At 41.8% G+C, this 27,393-nt stretch overlaps 1 protein-coding gene across 1 annotated transcript in view; it reads left to right on the forward strand.

Moving 5' to 3' along the window:
- Positions 1-27,393, forward strand: part of TLE4 (TLE family member 4, transcriptional corepressor) — a 186,572-nt gene that overhangs the window by 47,991 nt on the left and 111,188 nt on the right. Inside the window, exon 6 of the mRNA XM_045288460.1 lies at positions 9,405-9,467. Coding sequence (XP_045144395.1) covers positions 9,405-9,467 — 63 coding nt within the window. The remainder of the gene's footprint in view (positions 1-9,404; positions 9,468-27,393) is intronic.

A 27,393-nucleotide genomic window follows, 5' to 3' on the forward strand; every position in this document is an offset into this window, starting at 1 on the left:
CTTCCATGTGGACTTTGTTGCTTCTCAGCTAGATGGCCACTTGTTTACCTTCAAGCTTTTAAGACTCCAGATGCTATATCTTTTGATAGCTGGGCACCATCAGCTTTCTTTACCACATTTGCTTATGCACCCATTTTGTCTTCAGCGATCATATCAGGGAGGTGAGCACACTGATTTTTTTGTTCTTTGATACCTGATAACTGATCCCTTTGGCAGCCTTTAAATATTTTCAGCTACCTGTCTCATGTAAATTGAATACTACTTGAAATTTATTTTAAGAATAACTAGGAAAGTGGGCCACAAATAGAGGATAATAGTTTCTTTCACCCTTAGTTTTCTCAACCTGCTTAGTGTAGTGATTAAGAAAGAAGTAAACAAAAGTAGCTGTGTATGGTTATAGGGAAAAAACACAATTTTCTGATTAAAGTCTGTTGTTGGTCTGTGCTGCTGGACTTTTTCCATTTCCTAGCCAGCCTGTCCCAGGCAACCATCCATTGTCCCCGGTATATGATACACTGACAGATTTGGATAGGGAATTGGTGAGTGATTGTTGATTTCTGTGAGAGACAATAGTACACCAACAACAAAACCAGGCAAGGAATTGGTAAAAGTTTCTTCCTGATTAGTACCCTTCTACTGTAGAGTATTCAGCCAGAGAGATGGAGGAGAAAAGAGGTCTTTGTGTCAGAATCCATGCCTTGGGTCCTCATTCAGTGTACTTGATGCTCAGGTTTGAAGAACGTGCGATGCCCCAGGAAGTCATAGACCTTGTTGGAAGGGGTCTGGGTAGCATGTCCTCTTTGGGCGTCATGCTGCAATGTGTCCTTGGCATCCCAAACCTGGCTCTGGCTGCAAGCTCTGGGCAGCATTGATGTGTGTGAACTGATTTTTAAAATGGATACTCCTTCATGGTTGATTTATTCATGTGCTCCAACATTCTTCCAACAACTTATGCATTCCTACAAAAGGGCTAAGTTTCCATCATCCATTCATTCAACAAACATGCGTCAGGGGATTGCTGCTTAGGCATTTGGGATCTAGACTGATATCTCTGCCCTTACTGAGCCTACTTTCCCTCGTAGTGCCTTGCTACTTGAGGCCTCTGGACTAGCCGAAGCAGTGTCATCCTGGTTTTTGTTTAGAACACTAGATTTTCATGCTCCAATCCAGGCTGGATTTTAATAAGATTCTCAGGATAATTCGTATGCACATTCAGTTTGTTAAGCACTGCTCTAGTCCATGTAAGTAAAAGTCGATATCAAATTGTTTCCAGTGATTATAAATGCTGTGAGGAAAAGACCAGTGCATGCCTGGCAGGGGAGGGAGTGATAGAGGATGGTGTCTGAGGAGGTTCTCTGTGGACTGAGACTAACATAATGAGTAGTGAGCCAACCATGAGGGCCCTTGGGGAAAACTGTTGCATGCAGGCAGAAGGGACAAGACCAATGTCCAGGAAGAGTGCCCTCTCCTTAGCCCTTGCCAGTACCCTTTTGTCCATTAGTGCTAGACGCAGAACGACTTCTCCCTCTCTGCACTTCAGGCTAAACTGAGTAGTGTGATTTTGGTAAATGCTGACTACTCATTAGAGCTAGGAACAACATAAGGGGACAAACGGGTGTTCAGGCAGCAGTGTCTTCAGAGCGCCGACACACCTTGTGTGGGTAGCTCGGAGGAGGGAGAAGAGACCAATAGAGGCCATGCTATGAATTAAAAGGACAAAAAAAATATATCTCCCAAACCAAACTCACTGCCATGCAGTTGATTCGAACTCACCCTGTAGGGCAGGGTACAACTAGCCCTGTGGGTTTCTAAGAATGTACCTCTTTGTGGGAGTAGGAAGTTTGGTGTTTCTCCAGTGGAGTGGTTGGTGAGTTTGATCTGCTGACCTTTGCATAACCAGTATGCCACCAGGGCTTCTCATTAAAAGGACATGAAAGAAGGAAATGCTCAGGAAGGTAGATATAACTGGAAATCTGGGGAGAAGCTAAGCAAGAAGTAAACAGACTAGGAAGCTTTTAGCCTAAAGTAAGAGTATACAAGAAGTGGCAAAATCAATACTTTCCTAGATGTTGGCCTCTAAGAAGAACTGGATAAGGCACTATTAGTGTGGATCCACCTCCACTCCCCAGTATTTCAGTACCCAGTTCTTGTGTGCTTCGGCCTTGCTACATCATTTTGACCCTACAGAACATGTTGGGAAAAATCAAAATGAAATCTCTCTACTTCTTTTAGACAAAGGGAATACTTTCCCCTTCCACTAAGGCTGAGCGTGAAAATGCATGCATTGTACATCAGCATTCTAAGACGGCTGTTCATTTTTGCTGGGAGAAAAGAGTAAGGTAAACAAAAGAGAAAAAAAAGAGGGTTTGGGGAATAGGTGTGGTGAGAAGGAAGTGAACGTGGAAGGAAGAACGGAGAAGGCAAACAAGTCAGCAAGCAAGAAAAGGGAAGATAAACCGATGAGAAAGGAGTGGCAGGACTTGCCCTGGCATACCAGCAGATGAGTGTATGCAGACTAGGGTACCGCAGGGATCAGTTTCTACTACCAGCTCCACCTTGTTTCCCTGAAGGCTGAAGTGACGCTCATAAGAGAAAGTAATTTTCTCTCCTGACTCCCACTGCCCTCCCAGGCTTGCCTCCTCCCCCCCAATTTTCCCTGCCTCTCCCATGGTGGAGCTGAGTATTAACAGAGATAACGCTGGTTACAGTCTTTCTTACTTGAGAACTGAAATGATTTGACCTTGTGCTAGTAATTGGACGTCTGGCACAAGGATCTTCATTGTCAACCTTGATACTATGTTTGCTTTCTCCTGCATTTTTTAACAATTGAAGCAGTATTTAAATGCAATTACCAGAGCCCAGAAGACATATGCCGGATAAAAGGCAATCTATCCAGGATTTTCTTTAAAGGCATACTTCTAAAAAGCTTAAGGGGTGAGAAGGGGCCATCCATTTTTAATCATTGTAAAAATGCTTCAGTAAAATAAAGCTTCACTTGGGGGACAGATTGTAAAGTCTACTGTGAATCTCTTTGGAAAGATAGTGCCTTGCGTCTTCCTGCACTTGACACCAGGAGCAGCGCACACACACATCTTGTTAGACAAAAAAAAAAAGGCGGGAATGGGCCGTGGGGAGCTGCTTCAAGCTGTTCAATTAACTGAGCTTTTCACAGATACTTTTTGGCTCACTTAACCAGTAAGGTAGTATTTATACGGGTTAAAAACACAAAGTACATTGACATTGTTATCTCTGAGAGGGCTCCCAAACCAAAAAACCAAACCCACTGTCATCGAGTTGATTCATAGTGACCTTATCTAAGGGTTTCGGAGCCCTGTAACGTTAAGGGAGCAGGCCACCTCATCTTCGTCCTTTGGAATGACAGGTGGGTTTGAACTGCCAACTTAAGGTTAACAGTCTGTCACCTAAGTCACAGCACCATCAGGACTGCTAGTGGGGGGTCACTGTGTGTGTGTGAGACATTGGTTAAACATTAAGAGTTTCATACATGTGAAGGTCTTAGGAATCAAGCACCAGACAGGAGGAAGTGGTATCAGAAGGGCTTTTATTTTTATTTATTTTTAATCATTTTAGTGGAGGCTTGTACAACTCGTCACAATCCATCCATCCATCCATTGTGTCAAGCACATTTGTACATTTGTTGTCATCATCGTTTTCAAAACATTTTCTTTCTACTTGAGCCCTTGGTATCAGCTCCTCATTCCCTCCCTCCTTCATGAACCCTTCATAATTTATAAATTATTATTTGTTCATGTCTTACACTGGCCAGAAGGGCTTTTTAAAAACAATGGGGACTCTTTGCAAAAAAGTGATGATAGTTTGTAGCATTCTTTTAGGAAATTGATAGTTGTCTTGTTCAATTGATTCTGATCATGTTATCACTTTATATTATCGGTGTATTATGCAGTATTAAGTATTTTGTGCAAAATAAGCACCGGAACAAAATAAAACGTAGGTTTCCTGTTGCTAGCTGGCCAGCAATGCTGACTGTGCTTTTGGTCTAAATCGGCTCCAACCCTTATTTCAGTCTGGCTTTTCCTTAAAAAAAATTTTTTTTTCAGTCTGGCTTTTTAAAAATAAATTCACAAAATATGTTTTTCCCATGACATGTTTTTATCTCTTTTGTGAAGTTGAGTTTTGATGACAAGATGATAATTGAGTTGGCAGTTTAGGGGGAAAAGTACTACTTGAATAGACCTCTTTCATGTTTACTCTGAATTTTTTTTTTTAAGTTAGAAAAAATTTCCCATAAGCGCTCTGTTTTTTAATCGAGGAGTAGGCAGTATCAGTTCTATCAGTTGTTCAGTTCCTTCAGAAATATCGAACAAATCAATGAACAAATCATGATCATTTATTTCTCGATTGAAATAAAAAAACACGTTCGATAGTGAAGTCAGCACAAGGAAGGTGTGCGCCACAGGGGATTACAAGAGTTATTTGTACTTATTCCAAAAAAGATTTCCCATAAGATAAATAGGAATTTCCCTTCCCCCCCCTTAGAATGTTTATTTATATATATACATATATAAGAGTTTATATATTAATAGTGAAGTAGATCCATCATTTAAAAACTGTTTTGTTTTTTGCCAAGAAAACTGTTAGAAAAAAATTAATCATGAAATAATATTCTTTGGGTTTTTTCCTGTGGCTTTTTTTTTGGGTGCAGAGGTCAGACTTCTGGAATAATTTTCTAGTAGTTTTCTTGTTATTGCATTTTGTTTCAAGAGGCACACCATAGATAGTGTTGTTATTTGGATGAAGCTGAAAACCTCAGGAACCTTTTTTTAAGCCAACAATCACTTGTGATACATTGTTTTGATTGCTAAAGGAAAGATATTGGCATTTTCTCTGAAGGCTGTTGTGTTGTTAAAGTAAGGTTGATTCATGATTTTAAAAGGAAAACAAATAGCCATGTTCAAAATAAAAATTAGATTTTTATTATATAAAGACTATTTCAGAGGATGTAATTGAATTCAAGCGTAGGCTTACTAGTTTTTGTCTTACTTAAATGACATAAAATTGGTTATAGGTGATAAAATAAATATTTACTTTTGTGTACCCTTTATATCTAGTAATCTGATTGTGGAATTCTTTTTAATGTATGTTATTGCTTTTTCATTATACCAGGCAGCTAATAAATTTTCCAATGACTTTTGAGGTAGAGAGTGAAGAAAAAATTGATCAGGGCTTTCCTGTTTAATTACTAATCAGTCATTTTACAAGGAGCCTTGGTGACACAGTGGTTAAAGTGCTCTGCTACTAACTGTATTGTCTATGGATTGGACAAAGCCATTTCTCCTAGGAGAGATTTAGTTCTATTCTGCCCTAGAGCATCATTGTAAGTCAATTAATTTGAGTCATTGGCAGTGGCTGTTTGGTTTTGGTTACACTGCTAGACTGCTGTTCCATCACCACGGTATTAAAACCTGCTCATTGGCTTTCATTTGCCTGCCACATGGTACCTGTGTAGCCAAGGGGTTTTGAAGGAATGTCTCTCCTTAAATATATAATGCATATTTAAATACATGTTATATGTGTGTATGTGTATTATTTGTGTGTTTTCTGCACATAAAACCTTATCCCCCCCAACTATTTTGGCCAAACTGTGGGTGGTGTATCATAATTGTGTATGTGCTCTCTGCTGGACAGTAAGGAAATTCAGCATTGGACTGGTAGCCACCGAAGTGCTCCTCAGACAGATGAGGCTGTCTACTCCCGCACCTCTGCTCTGTTGTGGTGGGTCACTCTGAGTAGGAACCAACCCATTGGCGATGGGTTCGGTGCGTTCTCAGTAACAATGAGACACTGTCGGCTGAACAGAATGATATCTGAGAGGAAATAGAGGTTGGGAAATATCACACATGAGACTTTTGGCATGGAGACTTTTTCTAAATGAAGGTCTTCTTGATGGATAAAGTGTTTGTTAATGTTTTTGACAAAGTATGGCCACAACAATGATCTTTTTGCTTTATTATGACCTAAGCAGTTGTCCTTTTATTGGGGACATTAATACAGTTTTGGAATATCCGGAACATCTACAGGCAGTGCTCATAAAGCATCAAATTCCATGATAACATGCAGTAACCCTAACAGCAGTATTTCAGAATCTGTGCTTGTTTAAATGGGATCTCGGTGAATGTATTTGCTCAGGGATGCATGACCCACATCACCTATAAATTTGATTGGAAGCTACAGTGCTGGCATAGGCTGATGGATAGCAGATTAGAGCCCTGATTAACCATGTGATTCGAAGACTGGGAATATATTGTCTAAGCAAGATTCATCAGACACAATCAGAATTTCAAGTGGTCAGATGAAATTCAAATGTGTTGTGGCTTTCCCTCCCCACGTGTTTTTCCTCCTGGGTTGCCTTCCCTCCCCCCCTCCCCTTTTCCTCAAAGCTGAAAATACTTCTTTGATGAATCTGCTCCTTACCCTAAAGCTGTCTGTCTGTTATTCATCAGAAAGCAGGTCGCAGTTCAGTGAGCAGAAGAAAAGGTTTTAATAGAAGCTGTGCCAAAGGCTGTAATGCATCATTTTAGGGCCCTAATTACATTACAATGACAAATATCAATGGTGACAACAGCAATAACCTACATCCTTTAATGGCTGTGCTGGAAAAAGAGTTTGTGCCCCATACCATTAGATTAGACTCAGTTTCAAAACATAGGCCATTAGAAGTGTGTGTCCACAGTATTATTGGCTGATCACTGAAGCCCTGTGGAAAGGCCTGTAAATAAATGATGCTTCCCTAAAGCTGGACCCTATGGGACAAAAGAGGGAAAATTAGATGACCGTGGAAGCCGCGGTGTTTCTGAGGCAACTTTAGCTTTCAAAGTGAGGAATGACCTGCTTAACTTTATGAAATCACAGCACACACATGTACACAGCTTTCAAAGTGAGGAATGACCTGCTTAATTTTATGAAATAAGTATGCACACACACACCACCACCAGCCCTATACCCCCCGCTGCCAATGAGCCTGACCATGAACATCCATTGGCATGACAACTTAAAGATATTAAGAAGTCCTTTAAACAAAAGGTGACCTTAAAAAAAAAAAACTAGTAAGATTTCCTCCCTCCCCTTTCCATTATATGTTTGTGAACATACCATGAATCAGGAAAACAAAAACTCATCGCATTAAATTTTATTTCTCCGAAAATGATGACTCTGTTTTTCATCCTTCTCCACTAGTAGTTGCTCAGGCTTAAAATAGTCTAGGTCCAAAATGAAGGTGCAGACACCCTGTGGGTCTTTTTTTGCCAGATGAGTTGAGTTTCCATAGACACTTTTTTACCGCCGCGATCATGTAGGCAAACTATAAAGAACTCAGTTATCTTATGTGCCCACACATTTTTTTTCAGCCCTCATAGCAAGGGACTATTTTATTTATGTAAACAACATAATGAGGAAAATATGCTTGGCAGATGGTTCGAAGCATTAGAATCATCAGTTTGGTCTGCCCCAAAGTGTCTCATTATCTTTTATTTTCTCCCCTTCCACCGCTCCATACTAAAAGCTTAACAACCAAATGCCTTTGAGACAGTGCTTTCAGCCTGGTGAATGCTACTCTATTTTCTTAGCTCACCCTGGAATTTTACCCCAGAACCACTGTGGTATGTTGGTCCAGGTGGAGAGTGGTTTGGTGATTCCCACTGCAGCTTTTCATGGTGGTTTAAGCATTCTTAAAAGATTGCTAAATGCTCCATGGGGCTGGTGCAGTAAATTAAATCGGGTCAGCACAGTTGGGTCCTTATTCACAGATGTTCATTGGTGCTGAGTTTTTGTCCATCCTGTCAGGAATGCAGGCAGGACCAGAAAGCTTCGGTTTGGAAACTACATGGTGGATTTGTGTTTTCTGTTGGCTGGCAAAGTTTTTAAGGTGCTGGCATTTAAAAAAGATTGCATAGCTCCCAAGTCAAAAGGGTTGCTGATGAAAGAAGGAAGCCTAGATTGCACAAGTAGAGTGCTGCTGTCATTCTAGTAATGACTTAGCAAGAAAAAAAGAGCTTTTTTGTCCTCTTGTAAAATGAGGGACTGACCCTGGGTGGAATTTATTTTAAGAATGTCTCAGGACTAGTAATTGTTTTACTTTTTCTGCCTCTCAGCACTCCTCACCTCTGCTTTTCGCACTCTTCATGACAATACAAGCTCCTTGTATGCCTGTGGATAAACACCTGTGTTCCCATATCACAGGGATGTAAAGTGCTTCCTGAAAAGACAAACCATTGGTGACTGTATGCCGACTAGGTCCTCAAAGAAAACCTGTAGTGGGTGGTGTTTTTTGTTTTTTTGTTTGATTTTGAAAGGTAATGTAGCTTTGTCCTGTTGGTTAAAATCCTGTATTTCCTAATATTTGCCATGGTTGGGACCTTTGCAGGGCTATAGTACAAAGATAATTAAAGTTCCTAAGGTTAATATCTATATACATACAAATTGCTTTCTGGTAAGTTCAGTTAAAAGTCCAGCATATTATGACTCTTGGTGGTGGCAATCTCCCTGGATTATGAAGGAGAACAAGATATGTCCCTGAGTCTTTAACTCTTTCAGTGGAATGTGTAGGTGAGTCAGAATAGGTACATACGGTTCTTATTTTATTTAATATTACCTTAGTGCATGAAAAAGGCTTTTGAAGCCTTTCCTATGATTTAAAAGGTGGATGGGCTGCAAGTGAAGGTGATTGTGTGGAGGAATTTGTTCGGTGCTGCTTGATTCAGTCTTTTAAACTGAGGGCAAATTTATACATCATTAAAGGGCAAGTGGGGGAGTTACCCATAAGGTGGATGGGGAATAGCTATGCACTCTTAACCCGGGAAATCTGTGCAGTTAAAGAAAGCATCCTGTGCCTCAGTAGTTTACAACTGAGAATATGAATTAATCAACTCATTTGGTTTGGGAGGTGAGGGGTGTGAATGTAAAATCCCAGTAGCTACTTTTAAAGCAAAGGCCACGCATACAGCTATCTAATGAGTCATTAGCTGAGAGATGTTGGGATGTCAAGATGAACATATTTTTATTATCTAAACCCTAAAGGCTTAAGATTTTATGAAAAATCAAATTAGAATGGCCAAGAGTCCTGTTTGAAAGCTTTTGGAAATTGACTTCCAGTCCTAAAAATGAAGCTCCTTTTTATGTTGTCCTGGTGCTTGAAGGTTAACTTTGTCAGATGGAAACTGGTTAATAAATTGTGCTATTAATGTGGCACTGTTGTCACTACCTCCTTTTAATGGGCTTACTGATGACATCGTTTTCCCTCATCCTTAGGAAATACTCCAGCCAGAATGTAAAGTGGGTTTTAATATGATCCTGCTAATATTTTGGGGCTCTGTAACCAGCTGTGACTGTTGTTTTTATTGCTTTCTTCTTTTCTTCTTTTTTTGCAGGCAGAGATTGTCAAGAGGCTGAATGCAATCTGTGCACAAGTCATTCCTTTCCTGTCCCAAGAGGTAAGGCAGGTGGCTTCAGGCACTGGGCTCGAAGGTGCCATCTTAGTCCTTCTGCAGACAAGGGCTGTTGGAACTGCCTCTGACCCTGTCAGCTGATTGGTGTCTGTATGTTGCATTTCTTAGACTTGGTGTTCCCATTCCAATTTTTCCACCTTACTATCATCCGGTTGAGGGGTAGGGGGTGCGGTGCGTTGGCTATACTTTAAATGTGTTTATACACTAGGATTTTTAATGTGTTATATGAAAAATCCAATGGTTAAGATACTTTCCTGCCATTTACATGGTGGCTTCTTGAATGATGTCTGTGTGTCATGGGGCATCTAATAAGATAGGTTGAGAAATTGCCAGGTGGACAAGAGTCCGAGCTATACTTGTCTCATTGAGTGTGAAAGTGACCAGAAGGCCTATCAAATAGAAAGGCTTTACGTAGCAGGCAAACAAATGCAACTTTTGGCTAGCTGCTTTCAAAACTCTTACTTTTCTTTGCCCTATTAAACCTTTATATTGCGTCTGCATTTGCAAAAAGATATAAAGGATTGTCTCACTTCTCTTAGGACCACTCCTTTTAAAATAGGGCTCTGATACTGGCGGATCTTTGTCCGGTGCCAGGCCCAGGATGTGGGTCAGAGTTCTCTTGTTTACCACCAGTGAAAGTGCACACTGTCGTCCAATGCACACATGTGAGGAGACACGTTACTAGTGTGGGGTTGCTTGCTTATGATGGTTGTTCCTTTTTGTTTGTTCACTTGCCTTTGGTAGTTGCAAAGTTTTAGATGAGAGTGCTGGTAAGACATCAGTTTTACTTCTTCCTTTGCTCAGGTAAGCTGGACTGTGAGAAGGAAGAAACTAACAACTGGGGGACCTGCATGTCCTGTGACCACAGTGCGTTGTGTTGAGCCTGAGATTGCACTCCTCCTCATCCTCCTCCCCCTTGCAGTCTTCCACTTGCTATATGGGTGTGTTGTGTCACCGCTTTCAGGAGAGTGTTTCTTCACCTGCCCACCTGCGAGCACTTGCTGACGTCAGCATGCAGCTAGTATTTGAATGTGTGTGTATGTGTGTTATAGATACATGGATTCCTGGGGGATGTCTTATTTGATCAGAGCTAGGTTAGACTTCAATAACCAAGGGTACCTTCACCAGATGTAGCCAAGGAGCCTCTTTGTATTCACAAATCATGGACCTGTTAACATCCTGAATGCAAGTGCTCTAGATCACAAACAAACTATCTTGTTCCTAATCTACCTCTAGTGATTACAAAACCACCACCCAGCCCAGCCCCATTTAGCTAGTGCTGCTCAGGATTTGCTAGTGTCTAGATTAGATTCGACTGTAGGTGGTACAAGGTCAGTCAGTCAAACCCACCAGTTACTTCCATGAAGATTTGTGGTTTAGGCAAACCTAAGGAGTAGTGTACTCTAGCCTGTCACAGTTCACCAGTAGCAATGGATGGGTGGATTAAATTGAGTGGCGAATAAGAGAATCGAAGGAGTATATTTGTATTTCTTAAGGAAGCCTGCCTGCCCTTTGATTCACAGTGGTGTGTACTTCTTTTTCTTTAAAGAAACTGTGCTACCTGGAGACAGAATATCTAACTGCTGAGGTGTCATGCCCTAAGGTGGCAAAGAAAAGTTTGATTTTATTACCTACCACCTTACTCCCACCACATTTCTGCAGGATGTGTGGGCTGTGTGCAGAAGTGGGTGGAGGGAAGCTATTGCTTAGAGCTGGTTGGCCAGTAGGTAGCTTCTCCTCTTAGAGTTAGGTGTTTGTGTGTGGGCTCCGTAGGAAAAGAAAGGGTGAGGGTGGTGGTGGTGAGCAAGACTGAACTGGAATTAATTGACTCAGGAAGTTGTGCCTTGTTGCAGAAAGCTGAGGGGAGACTCTGGAAACCCCTTTGTTTCCTCTGTAGGCCAGGTGGTTATGGGGTCACAATCTCGCCACCCTGTTGTTTTCTTAGACACCCCTGGCATATCTTGGTTGAAATACTTGCTTGATATATGATGACCTGCGTTGTAGTCTTTCCCCTTCTACTCCCGTGGCTGCCTTAAAATGCGTGGGCCCCAGGCATGCTTGCTTCAGGGAAGTCAGGCCTCCTTGGTGTTCTGTACCCACCTTGTTTCATCTTTGGACATTCTGTGAGTACCAGCCTCCTCGTTTCAACCCTGGGGCCAGATGGACCATGATCAGGAGGAAAGGGAGGAGGCAGGTTATTAGAGGAAGATAAATTCTATTTCCTGTCTCTTCTGAGGCATGGCAAATCACTCTTGCATGGCTGCGGGCCGTGCTCAGTGCCAGTGCCAGGGCCGAAGGGCTACATCTGATCTTTAACACCAGCTCTCTGTGTGGTTGCCTCCTTGCCCAAACGGCAGCTGTGCTGTGAGAATTTATTTTTAAATGTTCTTATATAAAAATTAAATGATTGTATTTAGGGAAAAAAAAATTAAAAGCAACCCATCTCCCTCCCCTCCGAAGACAAGGTGGAGTAAACCACAGGATAGTGGCCAGAGGGAATTTAAAGAGCATCTTTGAAATCATGCTTTTTGGAGTTAGACAAGAGCAAGAGGTAAATATACCTATGGCTCAATGACGTGTGTTTTCAAATGTAGATGCTTTATGCTGTTGGTCTTGTGTGCCGCATCTTCTAACATGAGAAAAAACAAAAAAATTAGGTAGTATATAATGACACCTCACAAATAAGCAGCTTTAACAGCAGAACTTTTAAAAGGCTTGCATAATTAAAACTCAAAAATACTTCAAGTATATTTGCATATCTAGTCACAAAAAATATTTCCCAATTTTTCATTAAAATTATAATTTCCTAAAGAAACGCATAGCCATCATGTTTTTTAAAGAATGATGCAACATACTCAACTTGTGAATACTTTCGGTGTCTGGGGCGTTAGACCACAGTATTGCCAGCCTTTGTCATTTAAGTGCAAGCAACCACCACTTACACCATTGTCACAGAGTCACTACCTTTCTGAATCTTTTGTTTCTCCCACTTCCCTCTGGCTTTTAGGAATGGGTAAGAGTGACTTACCCTTTCCTGCCCCCAATTTCTTCATAAAGCTTATCTCAAAGTAGTAATGGGGGAGTTCTCTCTCTCTCTCTCTCTCTCTCTCTCTCTGGGTCTTTTTGTGAGGGTGGGAAAGCTATAAACAACTCCTCATTAGGCAGTTCTGGAAGCAAAGACATGGCAAGGTGATGACAGAGATGATACTTGGATTTGGGTAGAGCCCCAGCTGACTTCCCTGGTTCCAATTGCCTGGCTTACCTTAACCAAGTTAAGCTAGGTGACCTTTAGCAAGTGATCTGCTTCTCGAAGCCTGTTTCCTCGACTGTACACCAAGTCTGATTATCGCATGTAATGCCTGCAGTTGCTGAAGCGCTACATTTTCTTTTGGAAGGACTCGAACCAGCAGGACTCCTGTGCACCCATACTTTGATTCCTGTTGTAAAATTTGTTTAATTTTGTTGTTGGGAACACACAGTAATCCAGCAACTCCACAGTTTTTCCACGTCCACTTAGTGATGGCATTCTTTGGGTAGTGTAGCCAATCTCACCACCCTTTTCTGAGTGAATTCTTCCTCCATCGACATAAATTCACTGCCTCTGAAGGCTCTCTAATCTCTCAAACTGTTGCTGTCAAAGAGCATGACCTTTTATTTATTTTTTTTCTAGCTAAGCATAACCTGTGGCTTGGTTTTAGGAAGACTTTGGGCATATTTTTGGTTTATGACTTAAAGATTATCTCAGGACAATAGCTTCAGAGGTTCACCCAACCTTCATGGTTCCAGGAAGTCTGGAGTCCATGAGGATTTGAAATTCTGTGCTCGATGCTTTGTCCTTTTTAATCCAGGATTCTTTGGTGGAATGGTAGCTGAACACCAGCAGATTCTTCTGGTCTCAGGACAAAGGAGACAGTTGTTTGTGGAGTCAGTTACCCCACATCCAACATCTTCATCCTGTTATCGAATCCCCCTCCTCTGTCGTTCCTGGCAGATGTAGACCAATCATTGGGCCTTGGTTGGCCACTACCAAGTTTTTAAGTTCCTGGGCACTATACATCAAATTGAGATAATCCCAGTTTATTATGCCGATTAATTGGATGCCCCATGACACTACACCTCCAGGCCTAAATAAGCAGGTATTTGTAAATATATCTATCTACCACAGTAGATAGAACCAGTTGAACTTTTTTTCAAATATTATATGACCTCACGTATATAAAAGGTAAGAAAACATGAATGTATAAAGAACAAAGCTTAATCGTGGAAACCCCCAGTGTAGGCAGGAGAGGGGGGAAAAACTCACTGCCATCGAGTCGATTCTGACTCATAGTGACCCTACAGGACAGAGTAGAACTGCCCTGTGGTTTCCAAGACTGTAACTCTTTATGGAGTAGAAAGTCTCATCTTTTTCCCTTGGAGCTGCTGGTGATTTTGAACTTCTGACCTTCGCCAGCGAGTAACCCCCTGTACCACCAGGGCTCCTAGGAGAGGGAAAAAGAGCGATTAATGCTTATAGAAATGTCACGATGATGAATGATTAGATTCCACAGTGTATTAATGTAATTGCTGACAATCAGTACGTTTTGTACCACCCCTACTTTGTAATAATTTCCTTTTGGAAGCAAGTTGGTTACATCCCTCTCTAATGCCCTTCTTATAGGGGGAAATGATGGCATTGTATGGAGCCCTGGTGGCGTTACCAGTTAGACATTTGATTGCTATCCGCAGGGTCTGCAGTTCAAACCTATCAGCTGCTCTTTGGGAGGATGAGGCTCTCAGCTCCCGTAAAGACAGACAGCCTTGCAAACTATATAGCATCCCTGTGAGTCAGAATTGACTTGATAGAAGTGAGGTTTGGTTTTTTTTGGTATGAGTCAGAACTTAGTCTGTTGGATCTAAGCATCTTAGTGAGACCATTAGGTAGCCCCAAGGTTGATTCTCTCTTGGCTCCCAGAATTAATTTTTCAGTTCAGCAAATCACCTGCCTCTCCCTCCCAATTACATTAATACACTGTGGAATCCAAGGAGTTAGTAAATATCAAAAAGGGGAGAGATCGCTCCTTCAGTTGTTCAGGCCAGAGGGCTTCCCCTAAAGGAGCGCAAGGTTTTGGGGTGAGGATCTGCTGCATCTTCACAGACAGCCTTCCAGGAAAACCAGCTCCTCAGGCCAGGTGCTGACTGTTTTCAAAATGACTGGTTGCTGAGCTGAAGTCAGTTGGTTTTGTTTCCAAGAGTGGTTTATGTAGATGTATTCTTTTCTCTTCACGTTTCACAATGTAGCTCTTTGACCCTTCGACTTTGAGAATTGAAGGATCCCCTTAAGTGCTTTAGGTCCTCTAGGGCAGTGGTTCTCAGCCTTCCTAATGCCGTGACCCTTTAATTCAGTTCCTCATGTGGTGACCCCCTAACCATTAAAGTTATTTTTGTTGCTACTTCGTAACTATCATTTTGCTACTGTTATGAATCGGGCAACCCCTGTGAAAAGGTCGTACAATCCCCAAAGGGGTCACACCCACCGGTTGAGAACCACTGCTCTAGCGACTCAGTAACTGTGCTCTTTTCCTCCCTCATGCCAGGAACATTCCTTTGAGGAGCTTTTAATGTTGATTAAAAACTATCTGTCACTCCTTGTTAATCCTTGATCACATGACACACCTTTCTGTTAATTTAGAATAAGACCAGCTCTGCTCATTTTATGTGTTGAGAAAGTTGATTGCCCTGAGACTTGGTTGTTCGATCGAATGGGAAACCAACACCATCTTTATAACGCCTGTTACACTTACTGAAATGTAAACGCACTTGACAATAATGTATTTTCCAATGACTTCCAGGGTAATTAATTCTATTCCAGATTATTTGGGTCCCAAGAAATTTAGAGAGGGGGGATTTGCATGAAAAGTGGTAAGAGTTTTAGGTAATAATCCCAAAAGAGCTGACTGGCAGTCTTTCTGTGAAGTTAGTTCAGCCTTGAGTTTCAAGGACTTATCCACCCATGGGCAGTTAGCTCTACACAGAGTATTTATCAAAGCAAGGGAATATTCTCTCCCCCCATAAACACAGAGCATTTGTCAGTGTCTAATATCTTAAGCACAAAATAGTTGCCCCACGCTGAGGAGCCCTGGTTGGTATATGGGTATGTCTTGGACTGCTAACCCCAAGGTCCACAGCTTGAATCCATCAGCCCGCTCAGTGGGAGAAAGGTGAGACTTTCTGTTCCCATACGGAGTTACCATCTCAGAAACGGACAGGGACAGTTTCTACCCTGTCTTACAGGATTGCCGTGATTCAGAATCGACTCCATGTTCGTGCGTTTGTTTTTATTTGTGTTGGTTTTTTTTTTTTTTTGAAGCCAACTTTGAAAGTTCTGGTTCATGTACTTTTATTTTTCTGGAAAAAGAGGACCTTTGAAGAAAAAAGATTTTTTAAATCATTTTATTGGGGGCTCATACAACTCTTATCACAATTCATACATACATCCATTGTTTATCAAGCTCATTTGTACATTTGTTGCCCTCATCATTCTCAAAACATTTGCTTTCTACTTAAGCCCTTGGTATCAGCTCCTCATTTTTCCCCCTCCCTCTCCGCTCCTCCCTCCCTCATGAACTCTTGATAATTTGCAAATTTATTATTATTATGTCATATCTTACACTGTCTGATGTGTCCCTTCACCCACTTTCCTGTTGTCCGTTCCTCAGGGAGGAGATTATATGTAGATCCTTATAATTGGTTACCCCTTTCTACCCCACCTTCCCTCTACCCTTTGGTATTGCCACTCTCACCACTGGTCCTGAAGGGATCATCTGGCCTGGATTCCCTGTGTTTCCAGTTCTTATCTGTACTAGTGTGGATCCTCTGGTCTAGCTGGATTTGTAAGGTAGAATTAGGATCATAATAGTGGGGAGGAAGCATTTAACAACTAGAGAAAATTTGTATGTTTCATTGATGCTACACTGCATCCTGACTGGCTCGTCTCCTCCCTGCCACCCTTCTGTAAGGGAATGCCTACAGATGGGCTTTGGGCCCCCAATCTGTACTCCCCCTCATTTACAGTGATAGGATTTTTTTGTCCTTTGATGCCTGATACCTGATCCCTTCTACACCTCGTGGTCACACAGGCTGGTGTGCTACTTCCATGTGGGCTTTGTTGCTTCTGACCTAGATGGCCGCCTGTTTACCTTCAAGCCTTTAAGACCCCAGATGCTATACCTTTTGATAGCTGGGCACCATCAGCTTTCTTTGCCACATTTGCTTATGTACCCATTTGTCTTCAGCTATCGTGTCGGGAAGGTGTACATCATGGAATGCTAATTTAATAAAACAAAGTGTTGTTGAGGGAAGTACTTGAGGGGAGGCCCAATGTCCATCTGCTGCCTTAATACTAAACCTATAAATATATACACATAGATCTATTTCCTCCTCATCATATATAAATATATTTACATATGTACATGCCTGTATTTAGACCTCTGTAAATGCCCTTTGCCTCATATTTCTTTCCTTTCTTTCCTTTTACTTTCCTCTTGTCCCACTATCATGCTTAGCCTTCATTTGGGTTTCAGTAATTTCTCTCAGTTACATTGCCCTTGATCAATCCCTACCAGCCCTCTCACACCCTCCTTGCCACTGATTTTGGATCACTTGTTGTTCCTTTGTCCCTGGGTTGGTCAGCGCCACCTCCTTATCCCTGGAATCAATTGGTCCCGATGTTTGCCCCTCAGATTGTTCATGCAGCCTGTCTTATCTAGATAGACCTGCAAAGATAATATGCACACAAAAAAAACAAGACATAGCAATACAAAGCTACAAAAGAAAACAAAATGACAAAAGAACCAATGAGCAATAAATAAACAAATAAATAAATAAATAAATAAATAAATAAACGAAAACTTTTAAATTAAAAAGCGAAAAACCTGTAAATAGTTCAAGGTCTGTTTGTTGACCTCTAGGAGTGTCCTCAAGTCAAGTCTGATGGGGTGCCACATCCTGGCCCCAAAGTCTATGATTTGCACTCCCTCGGGACCTCCCTGCTCTGCTCCTATCCCTGCTCTGCTGCATACCCTTAGTGTTTTGCCTTGGTGTGGTGGGCTCAGACCGGGCCACTCCCAACACCGTGTCTCTAGTGTAGGGCCATGAGTCAGCAAGGGATGTTGTGTCTCATAGTGGGGCCAGCCATATGGTCCACTCTGCATTGGCTGTTCTGAGTGGGGATATCGTCATCCAGGCCTGGTGGACCAGGATGTGCTCCACTCTCTCTTCTTCCTCCTACATTTGCTCTCATGTGCTCTGATCAGACATGTCCCTCTCCCCCAGCTGCAGCTTTAGTGCTGTCCTCTGAAGTGAATTCTTCAGCGGGGAAGGGTGGCAGTCCACGTAGTTAGGATTGGGACCGGGCACTAGGAAAATGTTTTTTGTAGACCAATTTTGTAGAGTAGTTTTAGGTTCACAGCAAAATTGCACTGAAGTTCATCGTTTACATTAGGGCTCATGCTTTGTTCCTACCATCTTAATGTTTGACAAGCAAATGATGTGTGTCTACTTTTCTAGTGTCATACAGTTTAACTAAAATGTCTGGTGCTTTACCTGTTTACCACCTTCCACCCGAAACCCTTGGTAACAACCTTTTTCAAATTTTTTGAAACTTTTTCTAGCAGTTTTGTCTTTTCTAGATTGTCCTATATACCACATATACTCGAGTATAAGCCAACCAGAATATCAGCCGTGGCACCTAATTTTACCACAAAAACTTGCTTTAAAATGTGCTGAAAAACTTGGCTTATACACGACTATATATGGTAGTTGGAATCATCCAGTATGTAGCTTATTCACAGTTTGTTTTCATAGCAATTTTACTCATTTAAAGTTTCTGGATGCCTTTAATGTCTCGTAGCTTGTTTGTTTTCATTGTCTGGTTGTAAGGCACATTGGTGGACCAGTGCTGAAGTACTCCGCCATTAACGGACCCGTTAGCAGGTGGAACCCAACAGCCGCTCCACGGGAGAAAGGTGCGGCCGTCTGCTTCAGTAAAGATTGCAGCCTTGGAAACCCTCTGGGCCCAGTTCTCCTCTGCCCTGTGTGGCCGCTGCGAGTCACTGGCACTTGGTTGTTGTGGTTGTAGCATAGTTGTAGTTATTATGTGCCCGTTGGGGAACATACTGGCAGTTGCTGCCAATAAAACCCCAGACCAAACTGGCTGCCATTGTGTTGGTTCTGACACTGAGCAACCCTGTGGACAAAGTAGAACTGCCCCTGTCAATTTCTGCGACAAAGTCTGTGTGGGAGCAGGTAGCCTCATCATTGTCCTTTGGAGTTGCTTTTTTGGAGTTGAGGTTTTGAACTGCTAACCTTGGGCTTAGCGCAATGTGTAGGCACTCCACCCCCAGGGCTCTGTAGTTATTAAATAAAGCTGCTGTAAACATTGTGCGAATTTACAAGAGTCATTTTGAGACACGTGCAGGGTGTTTTTCATGGGAATAAGGAAGGTCTTCTGAAGACTGTTGAGAATTTAAGGCCTCCTTATAGGTAGTAGGTCAATGGTGGAAATTCATTCTTATAATTGAACATCTTTGCCCAAGGTGGTGGTTGTGAGGGGCCATTGAGTTGGTTCTGATCGTTAATGACTCTGCACAACAGAGAGAAGCACTGCAAGGTAGGTCCTGTGCCATCCTCACAGCGAGCCTGAGCTCATTGTTGCAGTTACTCTGTCAGTCTTTCTCTCTGTCCTTCCACTTTACCAAGCAAATATGTAAGATGAATCTTGTCATCCTTGCCTCTAAGGAGCACTGTGTTTCTGGTTCTTCCATGACGGATCAGTTGGTCCTTTAAGCAGCCCATGATACGTGCAGTGTTCTTCTCCAGCGCCACAATTAAATTGCATTGTTTCTTCTACCGTCTTCTTATTCAGTGTTCAACCGTCACATGGATATGAGGCGATGAACAATACCATGGCTTGGGTCAGGTGCAACTTACTGCTCAAAGTAACACCTTTGCTTTTCTGTCATCGGAAAGAGGTTTTGTGCAGCAGATTTACTCAAACTAGAGTTGTAGTTTTCCGAAGCTTGTTGGACCTGTAACCATGAGCAGAGTTCATTTAAAGAGCCCTGTCACGAAAGGCAGTTTGTAATAGTAAAGACTAGGAAGAACCAGAGTAAGGCATTGAGTTACGTGCTGCCTTTATGATGTTGAACAAAGTGTTTCAGTTCTCTGGGTTTCTGTTTCCTCATCCTTACAGTATAATGAGATATCTCTGTAGGGTTATTACATGAGGGTTTGTGGTTATGCCAAAGACCTAGCTAAGTGGTTGACTGTGTTCAATGAGATCAAAGAAACAGTGGCTTAATCAAGCTCGAAGCTGGCTGTTTCCTGCCTCATAGTTCACATGGGAGGCAGCCTATTACTTTGGTGACTCACTTTACAATTTTGGGAACTCAGGTTCATTTTCTATTGAGATTTGTCATTTCTAGTACCATTGTACCCTGCTCTGATACAAGGAGGAGAAAAGGAAGAGTTGGACATGCATGTGTCTTCCTTTCCTGTAAAAAAATATCCACAGTTTTCAGGCATGTCCACTATTTCCTGCCCACAGCTAGATGGAGGGAGAGACTTGGAAATGTAATCTGAGCTGATCGGTCATTGTACTCACCTAAAACATACAACTAGAATAGTTTGGGTATTGAGAGCCAGCAAGTAATTGCTGCCAAGTGGTGCATAGCACAAAAATAAAAAGAAGTAATGGTGATTATTAGTATTATTACTATTTGACTAATAGTGTATATTATTTACATTATTCACAATAATGTAGTTAGATATTACTAGACAAACTCTGGCCCTAGTTATCTAATTATAGTTACTAATATAAATAGATACAACATAAATAGAATCTATTCCATACAATTCAAACCTTGGAGAAGAGTCACCCACCAGGTATTGTTAATCATTCACCCATTTCCCAGGGGACAAAAAAGAATTCATCTCAAGGGTCATGGGACTTTTCTAGGTCTAAATGTACAGTTTATTTTTTGCCTATATTTTTAAAAGGTCAAAGATTCTTGAGGACACCTCTTTTAATAAATCATTTTATTGGGGGTGCTTACAGCTCTTATAACAATCCATACATCGATTGTATCAAGCACTTTTGTACATATGTTTCCATCATTATTTTCAAAACGTTTTCTTTCTACTTGCGCCCTTACTATCAGCTCCTCTTTTTTTCCCTTTCTCTCTCCCCCTCCTTCTCACCCTCGTGACCCCTTGATAAATTATAAATTATTATTATTTTCATATCTTTGACCTTCTGCTGTCTCCCTGTCTCATCCACTTTTCTGTTGCTCGTCTCCCTCAGGAAGGGAGGGCTCTTTTTTGTTTTTACACAGTGGCTTGCCATATTTTGTTATAGACTTGAAGGAAAATGCTACTTGAAGTTAGAAAAGTTGTGGAAGAGAAATCTCTTTTCATGAGCGAAACAATTTGCAGCTTAAGTCCTTAAATATTTCTTCCTCATGTATTTATCTTCTGTGAATACAGTGAACCCTCGTTTATCGCGGTTAATCCGTTCTAGACCCTACCGTGATAAATGAAATTCCGCGAAGTTAGAGCATAGAGGACATGAAAAAACACCCTTTAGTCACCATTACACTCGTATTACCCAATTTATTAAACGAAAAAGGGAAAATACAGTAAAACATTTTGGACGTTACAATTATCATTTATTATTTATTATATTATTTATGGCATCAAGTGTGTACAGTATGAGCCAATCAGTGGCAGTAATGACAGAGCATGCGCTGTTACGCAAAAACCGCGATAGAGTGAAGCCGCGGAAGTTAAAAGTGCGAAGTGGCGAGGGTTCACTGTATTATTGTGCTTGATTGGAGAAGATGGCAGCACATGTTTGATTGTCCCCAGATGCATGGTAGTTACAATGTATTGGTCATTTTGGGTTTTGTGGAGGTTATAAGACCTCTCAGAAAAACAATCTCGGGTAGATTCATCTGTGGCATCAAACTTGATCCATTTTAACAGCTTGACTCTCAGACTCTTTCTAGACCATGGACAGTAACTAACGTGCATGTATCTTACTGCCGAGGATGAGAGGGAAGTAAATGGTGGCTATGACCAGTGGTGCCCTAATTGAAGCCACAGCCATCATTACCTTAGAGCAACAGCATTATTCATCTTTAACCTTGTTTTTGGCTGAGTGGTACAACTTGTTTCTAGGCATTCAGTGCCAAGGAGAATAGATATACTCTGCTGTCTTCTGTAATTTGATAGCTAGGTTTTTTGGTTCCTGAGTTATTGTCCTGTGTTCATGCTGGAAGCCGAACACAGGCTACTTGGAGGCTGGTACAGGAGGTCTTGGAGGCTGGTCCTCTTGGTGACACTGTGGGACCCACAGTGCTTGACAGGTGCACAGCTGGGTGTTTCTTCCTTGCAGCACTCCTGTAAGCATATATTTACTTATTTAAGTAATTATTTACTTATATAATGAAGTTCTCACTGCCCTCGAATTTATGACAGAACAGGGCAGAACTGCCCCCGAGTTTCCCAGACTGTAACTCTCCTGCATTGCCTCATTGTCTTTCAAAAAAGTACAGTCAGGTAGATAGTGGTTTTCTCTGGAAAGATCTAAATTTACTTGAGCTTTCCACATTGCATACAAGTGATAATGTTTTATTTGAACTCCAATTTCAATCAGCTCTTGTATTTAATCATATCAAATGAATGATATACTAGTTTGGGTTTGGAATATGCTTTGTCAATTTGACTTGATGGAAACTAAGTCTCTGATACGACTTCATGAGCTAACTCATGTATCTTCAGATGCTGTTCATGTGGACACCTGGGTTAAGACGGTACCGTGAACCCTATTTTGCATGTATAGAATAATTGTGAGTGGAAGTTGAAAAACGTGATCAGTCACTTTCCTATTGTGCCTTCGGGAGGAAATGAACAAAATGCAGTGGTTACATGCACTGGTGGCAGTGTTCTCGCCTCATAATGGCACCAGGTTAACTCATCTCATTGCTTGTTAACTTTGTGAGGAATCAATGACTTGTACTAACGTGGTTTGATGTAGGAGGAGTGCTTGGTTGAAATCCGCAGAGATTCCCAGAGAAGCGTGCAGTGACACTCCTAAGACTGTCTTTCAATGGTGTCTGTTACTTGCCAACAGCCTACAAATGCATGCCTGCTTCCTGGGCATGGCCTGCAGTGTTGGTGGTGTGTTCTGACAAAGCCGCACACCTAAAGAAAAGCCTAAAAAAAATAATATCCACGGGCTTATTGCTGCATTAGGGGAAGGCATGGACAACTGTCCATGTAAAGTACATCTTCAAAGATCATAAACCTGCTCCATGCTCCACAACTAAATAATTGATTTGTTCCACTTCACCATGAGTTTTTGTGGCAGTTGGATGTTGTGTGATATTCAGATGGTGGCATTATGGCCTGATTGCCCTCAGGAAGTGAAAGGTGATTGTTAGGAGGTAAAGCATCTTGCTCCAGGTTTAAATGTGGGCCTCCTTCCAGAGACAGTGAAGTCACCTCTTATCTGTGTGTGTCTCAAGAAAGTTAATGTGTGTTTGAGAAAATGACCCATTTCACTGATTTTTAATTAGTGGATGATTAGATTATCATTACTATAGCTCAGCTTTAAAATAATTTTGATTGATTAGAGCTGCATTGTCGTAAGTAGTCACTATCCATTTGTGGCTTTTCAAGTTTAAATTAACATAAAATTCAAATTTTGTTTCCCAGTTGTACTAGCCATACAATTCAAATGCCCAATATTTACCTATAAAGGTGCTCTCCACCTCTGAGGCCATTCTGACTCTTGGTGACCCTAGGCTAGGATCTGTGAAATAATACAGACATAGAACATTTCCAATATGGCAGAACATTCTGTTGGATGGCACAGGACTTGTGAAGCTCATTGGATTTAAGAATGTTCTCCTCCTCCTGAAATGAGAGGGAATTGGAGAGGGAAAGGCCTATCTGGTCAGAGGCCCTGGGGATGGGAGTAAGCTTAACATTTCCCAAAGCATATTCATTCCTACAAGCTTTAATCCTGTGTTCCAGAGCCATTCGAGGCAATGGGTATGTAATCAGTCACATCTTTGAGATTCGAAGCTCTGGAAAGTCCTGTAGTTTAACAGGTGTTAAGCAGGTGAGCCTGTGTGTGTGTATGTGTTTAAAGTAATATTAAGTTTCTTCATAGACTAGCGTTTCTTAGATTATCATTTAGGAGAGGATGATGATGTGGGTGGTTGGATTATATTGAACGTTGATAATGTATCAATGTCTTGGTAAGAATTGCTGAAGGCATGGCTACTGGGATGTTAGTCTGACCTATTGGAAAGTGGGGTGACACTTTCATTGGTTTTGATTAGCTCAACTCTCTAGAGCAGTGGTTCTCAACCTTCCTAATGCTGTGACCCTTTAATAGAGTTCCTCATGTCTTGATGACCCCCCCCCAATTATTTTCATCGCTACTTCGTAACTAATTTTGCTACTGTTATGAATCGGGCGAGCCCTGTGAAAGGGTCATTCGACTCCCAAAGGGAGTCTTAACCCACAGGCTGAGAATCACTGCTCTAGAGCATTGTGCTCAGATGACATTGTGTGTGACTGGGAGAGAAGCCAGGTGGATAAATGGCCTAATCTGGTAACACAAATCTGTTTAATTTAGAAGAGAGAAAATTGAAAGTATTCATTATGCTATTTTCAGAGAGTTGAAGTGTCACTCCTCCAGAGGAGTAGTTAGAAGCAAAACTGGATGGGAAGAAGTTATGAGAAGGTGAATTACTATTCAATATTAGAACCCATTATCCCCAAATGGAAAAAGTTTATCTGTGAGGTAGTGAGTTCCCTTTCACAGGAGGTGATCAAGCAAAATGTATGTCTTCTTGGAGATTTCATCCTTTGGATAGAAGAGTTGTGACCTTTGGTCTGCACCCCCACCCCCTTTCCTACCCACCATCTCCCTTCCACAGTCCACAGCAGGCAGCAATTAGAAATTCATTACTCTAACCCCATTGCGCAGACAACATTTAGAAAGCTGTGGGTATTTGTAGAGACAAAGTCTTTTGCTTTTTTGCTGGTTGGTTTTTCTAATGCCTGGGGCATTATTAACTGACATCTGAATCTCATCTCAATATTCCTTTTGCTGAGTTCCTGTGAGTGAATGGTTACTCGGAACTATTAGCAGAAAGGTGTTTGGTTCAAATTCATGACGAAACATCTTTGAGACTAGATTATTGGATTAGCACTCTGTTCTTAGATATGTCTTTACTGAAATGCAGTAAAGGTAGCACACAACTACTAAAATTTTTGAAACATAATTTCATACTTCCTGACAGGGTGGAAGTCCCAACTTTTTTGCGTGCCTTCACCGCTTGGCCTCCTTACCCTAGAGAGTTGTTTCTCACTGGTGTGTGGTTCCATGGAGTATACCCGTGCCCTACTTGGCTTTCTTTGCTTGCCTGGGGTGCTCTTTTGGTGAACACCTCTTCCACCTAACAGATTCTGCATCTATGTTCTACCATGCCCCAGATGGCTTTGTCAAACCTCACCATGCCTGTCTTTCTAACTTAAAAAAAAAAATCATTTTATTAGGGGCTCATACAACTCATCACACTCCATACATACATCACTTGTATAAAGCACATTTGTACATTCTTTATCCTCATCATTCTCAAAACATTTGCTCTCCACATAAGCCCCTAGCATCAGCTCCTCATTTCCCTCCTCCCTCCTTACTCCCCCTACCTCATGAACCCTTGATAATTTATAAATTGTTATTTTGTCATATCTTACACTGTCCGACATCTCCCTTCACCCACTTTTCTGTTGCCCATCCCCCAGGGAGGAGGTTATATGTAGATCCTTGTAATCAGTTCCCCCTTTCTACCCCACCCTGCCTCCACCCTCCCTGTATGGCCACTCTCACCACTGGTCCTGGATTCCCCGTGTTTCCAGTTCCTATCTGTACCAGTGTACATCCTCTTGTCTAGCCAGATTTGTAAGGTAGAAATGGGATCATAATAGTGGGGGTGGGGGTGGGAAGGAAGCATTTAAGAACTAGAGGAAAGTTGTATGTTTCATTGTTGCTACACTGCACCTTGACTGACTTTCTGCTCCCTGTGACCCTTCTGTAAGGGGGTGTCCAGTTGCCTACAGGTGGGCTTTGGGTCCCCACTGCACACTCCTCATTCACAATGATATGGTTTTTGTTATTTGATGCCTGATACCTGATCCCTTCGACACCTCGTGATCACACAGGCTGGTCTGCTTCTTCCATGTGGGCTTTGTTGCTTCTGAGCTAGATGGCCGCTTGTTTACCTTCAAGCCTTTAAGACCCCAGGCGCTATATCTTTTGATAGCCAGGTACCATCAGCTTTCTTCACCACATTTTCTTATGCACCTATTTGTCTTCAGCGATTGTATCAGGAAGGTGAGCCTCATGGAATGCCAGTTTAATAGAATAAAGTTTTCTTGCATTGAGGGAGTACTTGAGTGGAGGCCCAATGCCCTTCTGCTACCTTAATACTAAACCTATAAATATATGCACATAGATCTATTTCCCCATCCTGATATATAAATATATTTCCCATTTACTCACTTCCTCTCTCCCCAAAGGTGTTGGCTCTTTCTCAGTAAAGGGAAGCCCATCTCTCCTTCAGGTTCATACCCAAGCTGTTTGCTTGGAATTCTTTTCACTTTGTTCCCATCCACAGAATTCTTATTTATTAAATCCTTCCAAGTCTTGGTTGTCAGGTCTGGTAACCTAGGGAATCTTTCCCTGGCCTAAAGGCTTCATTAAATCTGCCTGATAAATGATCACAGACCATGGTGAACTTTTCTTCATTGAAAACACACTTCCTCCAGTTTAAGTAGATGACCTCTTGGGTCATGACTATCTTCCTTGCTAGAATATAAGCTCTCAGAGGCTAAGGCCCATCAACTGTTTTGTTCATTACTTCTAACATACAGTAGGTTCTTCTAAGTGTTTGAATGATTGAATGAAAATCCTTTCTTGATGTCTCAGGGAGTGCTGGCATTCCCTCCTACTACTGTTACTGTCCCTTGGATCTTAGGTCTTACATACCTGTGTTACAATATGTGTACTCCATGTTGGTCAGTCTCTGGGTGGTGTAAGTGTTAATATGCTCCAGTGCCAACACAGGGTTGACGATTTGCATCTACCTGGGGTGCCTCTGAAGGAAGAATGTCTACTTCTGAAACACCTCGGTTGTCCTCTTAACGTGGGGACACCATGAGTTTGGATTGGTTCAGTGGCAGTTGATGGCTGGGCTTGATTGTGAGCTGTGTTGAGGAGTGGAAGAATCAAGTCTGGCTTGTTTTTACTTCTCCAAGTGTCAGGAGTATTAATTATAATGTTGTTAATTGCAAGAGCAATAGTGACTTGTAGTGGGTTATGAGTTGGGCTGCTAACCAAACCAAGGCCAAACCACCAGTCGCTCCATGGGAGGAAAGATGAGGCTTCTAACTCCAGCAAAAAGTCAAAGCCTCAGAAACCCACATAGGCAGTTCTATCTGCCCTGTAAGGTCACTATGAATGAGAATTGGCTCAATGACTGTCAGTTTGGTTTGTTCTTAGTTATTCTGAATTTTCTTCATGGGAATCCTTGTTTATTTTAAACCTCAATCGCTACTACCTCAATCAGTAAAACTCAAAACCAACTCACTGCCATTGAGCCAATTCTGATTCATAGTGACCCTACAGGACAAAGTAGAAAGAATTGCCTTTGTCAGTTTCTGAGACTATAGCTCTTTATGGGAGTAAAAAAGCCCTGTCTTGGACAAGGGAACAACAAGCGATCCAAATTGGTGGGGAGGTGGGTGTGGGAGACCTGGTAGGGCAGGATCAAGGGGAATGTAACAAAGAGGAAGT

Source organism: Echinops telfairi, unplaced genomic scaffold (assembly GCF_000313985.2).
Source record: "Echinops telfairi isolate 266 unplaced genomic scaffold, ASM31398v2 ScPeMD7_1;HRSCAF=3_1, whole genome shotgun sequence".
Lineage (NCBI taxonomy): Eukaryota > Metazoa > Chordata > Mammalia > Afrosoricida > Tenrecidae > Echinops > Echinops telfairi.